The sequence below is a fragment of the Aythya ferina genome (assembly GCF_964211825.1).
Source record: "Aythya ferina genome assembly, chromosome: 1".
In the NCBI taxonomy this organism is placed as follows: Eukaryota; Metazoa; Chordata; class Aves; order Anseriformes; family Anatidae; genus Aythya; species Aythya ferina.
Genome location: NC_140296.1, coordinates 57,044,725 through 57,055,262, shown reverse-complemented (window position 1 = coordinate 57,055,262; position 10,538 = coordinate 57,044,725). Strand labels below are relative to the sequence as shown.

The 10,538-nt window shown below is 39.7% G+C and overlaps 1 protein-coding gene across 2 annotated transcripts in view; it reads left to right on the top strand.

Annotated features, from left to right (window-relative positions):
• The first annotated feature begins 1,300 nt into the window (after nucleotides 1-1,300).
• Nucleotides 1,301-10,538, top strand: part of NALCN (sodium leak channel, non-selective) — a 231,534-nt gene continuing 222,296 nt past the window's right edge. For both annotated transcript variants that reach the window (XM_084498001.1, XM_084498000.1), the window contains exons 1-2: nucleotides 1,301-1,371; nucleotides 9,877-10,023. In XM_084498001.1, coding sequence (XP_084354127.1) covers nucleotides 9,916-10,023 — 108 coding nt within the window. In that variant the 5' untranslated portion in view covers nucleotides 1,301-1,371; nucleotides 9,877-9,915. The remainder of the gene's footprint in view (nucleotides 1,372-9,876; nucleotides 10,024-10,538) is intronic.

The window sequence follows — 10,538 nt, the reverse complement described above, 5'->3', positions numbered from 1 at the left end:
TATTATTTGTAAACACATTTATTCCTAAATTGATCTGCTTTTTTTTATTTATTTTATTTTATTAGTTATCAGCTGGCTGCTTGCTATTAAAGACACTAGTTCTGTGAACACTAAAATTAGGTGCTTAAATTTACTGGAATTGCTAATGTTGTTAATGCGGGACATAAGCACCAGCAGGGCTGCATCCATAATCCTGAGGCCAGCTCCCTAACTGGTTTATTAGTTTTTTGTTGTAAACATCAAATAGATATAATCTAACGGGACTTAATGCAATTTATGCCATATGTTTTCCTTCTGTTTTCTGTGTTATTTTGCTAGGGGTTTTGTTTTTAAAATCCTATTCCATGTCTTTAATGCTATCTTCACAACAACTGTATTTGCAGGATTACCTCTTTGCTTTCACTAATTTTACAGGCCCCAGGAAGCTATGAGTTTGTCTAATATCACACCAACTACAATCATGTAAAAACGAAACAATAATATACTGAAATTTAGGCTTTTTTTTTTTGGCCCAAGAAGATAAAAATACAGATTGGAACATGGTGACTTCACACATAGAGGCAGTTTCCCAAGTACTTATGAACTTATTTAAGGTATCCCTTTGCTACTTTATGGATGATGCTACTTTGTGAATTTATTTTACTGTGGAGCTCAAAACCCAGCTTTTATTTGGATCTTCAGTAACCTGACAAGGAAGAAGACCACCTAGTTGATGTGACCATTGCTGTAAACTGTGTGGTCACAAAGAAGTGCGCACCTACTAGGAGAGCTCTGAGATGGACACATAAGGTTCCTTACCAAAATAAACAACTGCCATAGTACTTGATGACCATGCCAAGCAAACAAACAGAAGCAAAAGAAACACAAAGCCAACATCCCAAGCCCTACAGAGCTGCTGCACAGACACACTTGGATGCCATAGTGCTGCTTTCTCCTGCTGCTTCTTGCCCAGCTACTGCTTAGTTTGAGCCCCTAGGAAGCATCCTGGCCTCCTTCGTACTTCCTTCACCCGTTATTCGTCTCGGGGCTCGGTGAACAAAGCCAGCCCCCCACGCCAGAACAGCTGCGAGGGGCCGAGAGGCAGCGGGCTGCATCCCTCTTCCAGGCTGCGCCTTCGCTCTGCGTGAGGACACCGCCGGCCGCCTCGGCCGCCTCTCCCCTCGGCACCTGCCGATGTGAGGCACCCGCCTGGATCTCGGCGGCGATTCCCCCCCTTCCCTTCCCTTCCCATCCCTTTTTTTTGCCGCCCCACCCGCCGCCGCTGTTGCCGAGAGACCGAGGGCGGCCGCCGCCGGGGCCCCTCCGCTCCCCGCGACACCCCGGGGCCGGGGCCGGCCCCTCCCGACCGCGCCATGAAGGCGGATGCTGGCGGTAGGTGGGAGGCGGCGGGCGCGGCCGGCTCGGTAAGGGGGTCCCCGGCTCCTCCCCGCTCCCTCCCCGGCCCCCCTCCCCCGAGCACCCCGGGAAGACCGCGGCGACAGGGCCCCGGCACCGAGCCCCGGGGGCCGCGGCGGGCTCGGGGCCGGGGGAGCGGCCCTCGGCCTGGGCAAAACGAGCCCGGGATCGGTGCCCGGAGCGGCTCCATCCGGGGGGAGCTGGGGGGGACGCCGGGAGGATGGCCGGGACCCCCCGCGGGTGGTTTTCGGGGGGAGATGCTGACCCCGAGGGAATCTCCCCGGGGTTAACGCGCAGTTTCAAGGGCCTCGGGTAGTTATGTGAATGGAGACCTGCTTATTATTATTATTATTTTAATTATTTTTGTCTACGTCTTTTTGTTCGAGTGCTCCTGACGTCAAAGGCGCGTTTGTAGGAAGAGCTGAGCTTTCTGGTGGCCTTTAGCTACGAGCGTGGCTTTTAAGTTAGCTGAGGTTTCTTCAGTTACCCATCCTTGCGTTCAGAGTCACTGATATATAGGAAATATTCACAGTGAGAAAATACAAAGTGTATGCTGTTTGAGTCTTTTGTCTTTCACATCTTCAATTTCCTGGTTCATTGCATTGTCCCTCTTTTCATTTCCTTCTACAGCAGCCTCATCCCACCTGCCCCCTATGTGACCAAAAAAAAAAAAGAATACCTATTAAAAATGGACTAATTTTTACTGTATAAATCACAAGAAACTTCAATGGAGGGAGAAAACAAATACCACTTTGAGCTGATCTCTCAGGCTGCTAGAAGACTCCGGCTTTCTGCAACTTCATGAGTATACCTCTGGGAACATTTAGGAACAGCTAGGGGAATCATTTCCTTAACTGTTTTAGCTGGGTGCTGTGTTCTGAAATGAAATATTAAAGCCATAACAATTACCATGTCATTTGTTATGTAGTAATGTAGATCCATAGTCTTTTTGTTTGGCGTGTCTTTTTTTTGTTAATCTGAAATGTGGTCCACAACAGATTGTTCCCATTTGATATACGTTTCCTGGATATACAACCTTCTAACATACAAACTCTGCTTTGACTTCCACCTTTTGGGCATTGCTGTTACCGTAGACACCATGTGGCATTCATCCAGACCCAGATCATGAGCCACGTAGATCTCGAGCCTGAAACTTTCTCCACGAGAAAGTAGTATCAAGCTGTGTTACAGGCAGTAATAATGGGCTACTGGACCAAATTCTGGAAGAGGTGCAAAGTCACTGATTTTCCAGGGTAAGAATCTCTTCTTAAGAAGTGTCATGATGAGCTAGAACTATTATTGGATTCCGGGCTTTGGGGTTTTCCTCCCCTCATGGTATTCAGGCTGTTGAAAACAAAATTTTATCCATGTTTATGAGAAAAAGAGAAGTGTTCACATTCATGAAATAAACTTATTTTTACTGTGTTACTAATTCAGTACTTCCATGGCTGGAGAATTACTTGGTTTTCCTGTAGATTTTGAGCATGAAATCTTTTTTTGAAGTAAAAAGCAAAATCAGCCAAATATGCCAGTTATATGTCAAATCACATTTTAATTCCTTTTCAGTCTTTTTCTGTTCTTCGTTTTATTTGAACCTCCATTTGAAGTTCCATGTATCAGGTTAAGTACTAGTAAATGTCTTATTTTTGATGATACTACCTCTAGACGATGCTTGCAAATTGCATTGTTACTACTTGTTTCTTTTTGTTTTCCTTTATTTTCTATGATCTTTTCGTCTTTCATCCCTGATATTTTTCCCTACTGTGAGAATACTCAGGCAGTGGAACAAGATGCCCAGAGAAATTGTACAATCTCCGTTCTTGGTGGTTTTCAGGACCAGACTGGAGTAACCTGAGTAAACTGTAGGCTTGTCTGACATCTGACTCGAGCACCCTTGGGCAGGAGATTGAACTAAAGACCTTCTGAGTCAGTCTGTGATTCTATGTTCTCAGTTTTCCAGTATAATTTTTCCCAAAAAACTTTCCCAAAGTTTGGCCTTTTGTTCTTGGCCATTACATTCAGTGTTGTGTTTATGGAGATAGCAGTACAATACCAAAGGTTGTGGCTGCAACTTGTGGGAACTGTCCTGCAACAATGAGAGTCTGTATCACAGGGCAACTTTTTTTTTTTTTCTTTTTTTTTTTTTTTTTAAGAAAAGAAGATGAGAAGGAAGAGTCCTGATTGTGTTTTAAGGATTTCCAGCTTAAAATACATGGGTATTAACAGTTTCTCTGGAAATTCTTAAAGTAGTATATATAAACAGAAGAATTTGGAAAAGGAAAAGCATCTAGAATATTCATTTTTTTTAAATAATTACTTTAGTAAAATTGTAACAAGGCTAAAAGTAAATAATCACTGTTTATTTTATTTTTTAATGTATCAATTTAAACTCTGAAAAAAATGTGTATACAAGGTTCTAGGCACTGTAGTGTGTAATTAGTAGTACAACAAAATCCCAGCAACATTAAAATAATCACTTAAGCAGGCATGCTGCCAGCCATCTGCCTACAGAGAAGCTCCTTTCCACCCCTTCGTCTTTCTGGGAAGGGTGCCCTCAACCCTTGCTTTAAAATCCTGCAAACTGTATCTCCTGAAGCATTCATGGGAGGTTAAAGAATGTGGGATCTTTTAAAAAGGGTGGGTTGCTCACTGAATCCTCTTGAAGATTGGTCTTCTCTTGCTTTCACTGGGGGCTACAGTTGCCACTTCGCGATGAGTAGACCACAAAAGCTAATCCCAGAATATTGTTCTTGTAGTTTTTCTAGCATGGTTCTTACTAAGCTCATTGATGCATTTCTTCGTCAGCTTTTAAGGATTTTCATATAGACAACATTGCAGTAGATTAGTCATAATGTAGCAAGTGATAGGTAGGTGGCCTGCCTATTTGTTTGTTTTTAATGCAATTTCTTAATTGAAAAATGTTAAAACACCAAACTTTGTATAAAGATATGAAGTTCATTATCTGTCTTTATCACAATACTGTGAGCATGCATAGGTTCTTCAAACTTGTGTCTTGTGGTTGTGGAAAGGCTTAAACGGATTTGTCCCATGACATTGTGTGGTAGTAGTGGTAGTCTGTATATCTTGTTCATGAGAGCTCTGCCTTTACATGCAATTTGATACTTGATTCTGCCTGCTGATTAGGCCTGAATCATTTTCACTAGGTCTGAGAGGAAGAACTTCATAAGAAGTAAATATGGTGTGACACTGTCCTTAGCTGCAAATAATACGAGACATGTTGGGAGCAAAGAACTAAAGCCTGGACACCTGTCTGTTTTCACACTAGATGCTCTGAACACTGGTGGCCATCAGCAAACATTAAGCTTTCCCTGGCTGTTGAACCCCAGTATGATCTTTTTGGCCAGGGGTCCTGTTAGTATAAACAAGCTGTCACCAGCTGTTCTTTCCTACTTGTATCCAGATGATTTGAAATTGTGAATGCAACTACTTACTAGGGTATTTCTTTCAGTAGACCTTCTTTGTGAAAAATGCTGTTTGTTTTTAATAAGTACTGAAGTTTGATCAGCTATTAGGTGTAAGTTGTATTTAAATTAGTAAGGGAGATCTTTTAGGGCATTTTATCAGATGAAATAACAATACAACATGAAGAGAAAAATTATTGACATAAGCTTTTCTTTGAAACTAGTTATGAGTTAATAACATCCATAGTGGTATGTGCCATGTGATTGTATCAATTGGAATCCTGTGTTTACCCTTATAAACTTAAATATATCTGTACTATCATGTCTATAATTTGCTCACTTCAAATGTTCTGGTACATGAAAGCAAATCCTGAAATACCTTGCACATGTAAATACACCAAAAAGGAGGGATGGAAGTAAAAGTTGGTACAGCAACAGGGACAGTTTGCTAAGAGGGAAAGGAAAAAGGCTATTGAGATAAAAGAAGGAGAATTTATATTTTTCCTATAACTGTAGTACAGTGAAGAGCAATTTCTTCCTTAACATCATCATGCTATTTGAATGTGTGTCAATGCCCTCCCTCTGCCACTCATTATATATTTGGCAGGCTTTAGATTTTATAGACAGTAAAAAGTTCAAAGCTAATAATTTTCTAACAATTTTAGGAGTCGCTTCGTGTGTCCCAGCTCTGGGAAGAGTTGGAATTGGAGCTGACATTTTCAGACAAGAGAGAATTTGCATTGAAGGGAGTTCTTGTAGGTGGCCAGCCATGGGAGGACCTTCAGTCAGTGCTCACACAATCTCAGGTGACAAAGTCAACAGACTGAGACAGAAATATGTTGGAAACCAGACATAGCTGATGCAAAGGATTTGTCTAATTTTTGAACTCTCTCCATAAAACTTAGATGGGTATATCTACTTTATTTTTCTCTTTATTTTATTTTTTTTTTGGTAAAGTCATTTTTCTACTGCTTTCTTAATCTACCAGAATTTATAAGCACATTTTCTTGAGTTTGTAATAGAGAATGCTTGAGCAGAATATGCTGTATGCAGTGAATTTCTTTTTTCTTTTTTTCTTTTTTTTTTACAGACAACACACAGATTTCTCAGGTTTTGATGTTGTGTAGGATCAGCTACTTCTTTTTTTTTTTTTTTTAATTTGTCTTTTGATTTTTGTAGGAAGTGCAAACTTCCATTAGCAGAAGTGTCGTAATGGCTAGTGTGTCTATTCTAGATCTCACAAACTGGGATTAGACTTTCTTCAGACTTTTTCTTTCCCTTAAGTACACAGTGGGACTTGAGTTTACCAGTTATTGTGCTTGAACAATACTCACATTTAACCATAAGCTGAAAATGTATTGTGATGCTGATATTGTAGTGATCTAGTTTATTGTCTAAAAGTTTAGTTCTGAGATAGTGTAGTAGTTGTTGAACATGTTGAAGTTCAGAGGAAGAGAGGGAGAGCAGGCTGACCAAAAAATGGATCAGAAGGGGCACAGTGCATGATTCATATTCTGTTTTCTTCCTGTATTTTTTTATTTTTTTTTTTACATCTTAAAATAGGGGAGAGTTTTAAAAGCAAAGAGGCTACTTTCCTGCCTGAGTAGGTTGACACCTGTGCTATAGATTTTCATTGCTATTGTAAAGAAAATGCTCCAAAGAAAAGTGATGTGGGTGTAGCCCTTAAAACTCCATGGTATTTTCTTGTCTCAAAACCTGTCTTTGTCCCGCACCCAGTATTTCTTAAAAACTCTGGAGCTAGAAATATATCCTAGGGAATGCATTAAGCCTTTCATGTTAATAACAGGTTGTGATCAAAGAAAGACCTAACGATGTATGTCGGAATCAATGTGGGAACTGCAGGGGTGGATTTATAGTCAGGGTTAGGGAGGACTGCAGCCTCCCCATTAGCACAGCTTGGTGTGGTGCTCCCTGCACGTCACATGCTGCAAGGAGTGCCTGCACAGCTCCCTTCCTCCCGTTCGTCTTTCAGCTAGTTCCCTCTTAAAAAAAAGGTGCAAAAGGGGTTGTAGGCCACACGTTAAACTTCTTCAAGTATATGGACCAGAGTGCAAAGCACCAGGCCTTGTGTTCTGCTGTAACAGACACATGTAAAGCTGTGGGTTCCCTGGAAAAATGTAAGCAGTGTGAACAACAACAACAACAACAACAACAAAATGCATAAAAGCTTCAGAGCAACCTTATTATACTTTTGAATAATAATCTTGCTAAAGACCATTTTCAGAAGATTCTTGACTTGTGGTCTTTATTGTGGTGTGTTTGTCTGTTTGTTTCATGGGCATTTCTGTGCATTTCAAGTAGATAAATAAACAAGGTGGTTCTTGTATTCCATAAATGTTTATTCTCTTCTGTTAGATTTATATGTATGGCAATTCATTCAAGGCTACTGCATAAAAGGAAGAATTCTGATCTCTTTAGTTGCAACACTTAGGAATGTGAACTGAATCCATTATTAACAGCTAAAGTTCATGTGTCCATATCAATTCCAAAAATAAAAAAGTTGGTGTCACTGGATAGAAGGGTAGATGTGAATTTCATTGGAAGGATATGGCTCACCTTCCCACCTATCAGATGTATAAATAAGCAATTATTTGGTAATTGTCTACTCTCTACCCCAAAAGCTTGTTAAAGTGTCATCTTAAACCAAAAACAAAGAAAGAAACAAACAAAAAAACAACAACAACAAACAGTAGTGGCTTGTCTATGTTTCATATCCTGAGACTTCTGAGACTTTTTTCATAATTCTCTTATTGTTTGTACTTACCTTATTCAACCTCTATTTATTTTTGTGTATTTTCTTAAGAGTTTATTAGGAAATGCAGAAAATGGAAGCATAAAATTAATATTTTATTGATTGAATAGCTTTTGAGTACCAGTTTACAAACGAACATATGTGCAGGAAACATTTTAGATTTTGTTTTCCAAGGTCTCAAAAAATGCAGCTCCCAAGAAATTGCAGTAAACTTATCACTTTACTAAATGTAGCCATTTTAAATCTTCGTGACCTCAAAAAAATACCAACAGCTCCAAGGCTTTGAGAGTTTCTAGTTATGATTTGGTCCAAATAGAGAAAATGGGTCGGTACATTAGGCTTGGAAATAAATAGGAGAAAGCAGTAAAAACTGATCAAGAGAACTGAGTGATGAAATCATTTATGGGAAGGAAGTGGGAGCATGGAGCTCAAGCATGAGTTGAAGGGGCATATGGCTTGTATGGGTATGTTTGCAACCCCTCATTTGTTAGAATATTAATCTATAATGTTCATTTTACAATATTTGCGTATATTTAGTGTTACCTTACCAGTTCCACTTCCACTTGGTGCTGTGATTCACTGTCTAACACAAATAAAGGTGTCAGAAGTTGCCCCTTATTTTGTGCCTTTATATCATTTGTGTTTCTTTAAAAAAAAAAAAATTAAAATACTGCATAACTTCAGCTCCTTCAGCTGGGATTGCCAGTCTAGGACCTCAACCCTATTGCTTTTGGGTCTGTCCAGACTCAGACCAATGGTCCAGACTTGGCTTTTAAATATTAGGCAGCAGATAGGAGAAAGGTGCATGCATTCAAGTCATGATGATGACACAAACATCATGCTCAGGAGTTTTAATTTACTGACAGATATGAAAGAGGATAATCCAAAAACGTCACAGAAGCTTGAAAGGAGGCCTTTACGTATGGAGAGACACCATGGGAGAAAGCACTCTTCTGAAAATAGAGCAAGGGAATTACTGAGATAGGAGCTGACCTCTTGAATCTGAAAGAGGGAAAATAGAGTGGCAGTAGACTCTGAGGGAGTTGGAATAGCATGAGTAGGTTGTTTGTCATGATAGCTTAAAGAAAAGACAGACAGGGATGAATAGGTGCAGAGTGGACTTGAAGCAGTGGCTGGTGTGGTGGAAAGGCCAGTTGAGACAAAGCACCTGGGCACTTCCATACTCTTGAACCTCCTGCTTCTTCCAAGGACAGTCTTTCTGTCACTCATGCTGCAGTCATCACCATGCCTTGAGATACCTGATGGTCAACTTGTAGCTTTCAAGTATTTTGTACTAGTTTTGACAAACTTTTTGGAAATATAGTATCACCTATGAACCAGACTTGGTCCAGGGTAAAGGTTCATGACAAGGCCCAAGATCCTGCTTTCTCCTTCCCCCTCACCTTCCTGAAAAAAAAGCATCCCTAAGAGACTGCATTTCATGAAAGACAGTTCTTGTGCAAGTCCAGTGCTCCCTGCTGTGCTGTTACTCCCTGCGCATATTCATCTCTTTGCATTTATTTTGATTCTGAGACTCTTGCCCTGTGTTTGGGGGAAAGTTGATGCTAATATTTAGCTCACCTTAGCTCTCGTAGTGCATCTGGTGGTTGCTGCTTTGAGTACTGAGGTGTGCAGAAGGCTCAGCCTCTGTGCCAGCAATGTTGAAACTCAACCTAATCTTGGGGAAACAGCACATTTTCCTTTGTGCTCCCATGTGCCAACAAAAGCCCCAGAGAAAACCAACTGTCCCACCGTTGGATAGATAATTACTGACATTAAAGAAAGGTATTAGAAAAAATGAATGTTAATAGTAGAAGTAAGTAGCAAAAAGACTTCCAATTTCAGTAAAGAACAATAAAATCTGTTGGCTACTTGGCATTGCCTGTTTGCCTTTGGCTTATTGGGCTTTATATTAGCCTAATATAATAAATTGAAATGTCACCATTAAATTAAATGGCTTCAGGAAATCCATCCAATGATTTCTTTCAGTTTAAGTTCACAGCAATAGCTGCCTTCGCATATTGGTCAAAATTTTCTGCCAGTGCTGCTAAATTGTAGTAATTGGGTTGTATACCTTTATGTAAATTGTTGTAAACTGAGAGTCATGTCAGTGATTTATATAGGCAAGGCTTTTTAATAAAATGAAGATCCTGTTAATAAATACCAAGTCCCTTTGCCATAAACCCTGAATGCTTTAGGTTATTTATAAAGCTGTTCAAAAGGGCATTATAAAATGGTTTCAGTGAATTAATGTCTTTTCTCTTTTTTTTTTTTTTTTCTCCCAAGGTGGTTTCATGATCATAGATAACAAAAGTTAACTTCAGGATGCTAAAGAGAAAACAGAGTTCAAGGGTGGAAGCCCAACCAGTTACAGATTTTGGTCCTGATGAATCTTTGTCAGACAATGCAGATATTCTGTGGATTAACAAACCAGTACGTATCTCTTCCTGTAGTCGCTAATTGTAAGTTAAATGTAATTTCTGATGTTGAAATATGACTTCTAAGAATGGTTATGAAATAGGTGTTTGTCAGAGACAAATACCAAGCTGTAGTTGCTGATCTACCAGTTCATTTCTAACAAAAAGTCCAAAACTAAATACAAAGGTGGTTTTTGGTTGTTACAAAGTGATGGGGATGATCAAGCAGTGTTTTTCAACATTCATCTACTGACTGCTTTTTTATTAAGTAGCTATCCTTTCAATGTATCTGTTTCCTAACGTTTATTGAAATTAGAAGTTTGTAAAGTGAACTTTTGAAGAGAATGTCAAAAAGAGCACTTCATTGCTAAAGCACTGGCCAGCAGTTTCATTTTGACTTGAAAGTTTTTACTTTCAAATCTCCCTTTTTACATCCCTTATGAACATAAAAGTGTATTTTGGTTGTTTAGTTTCAAGTTCAGCTCATATTTTTCTAGTATCATTTCACCTACAATGTGCCCTAAAGCAATA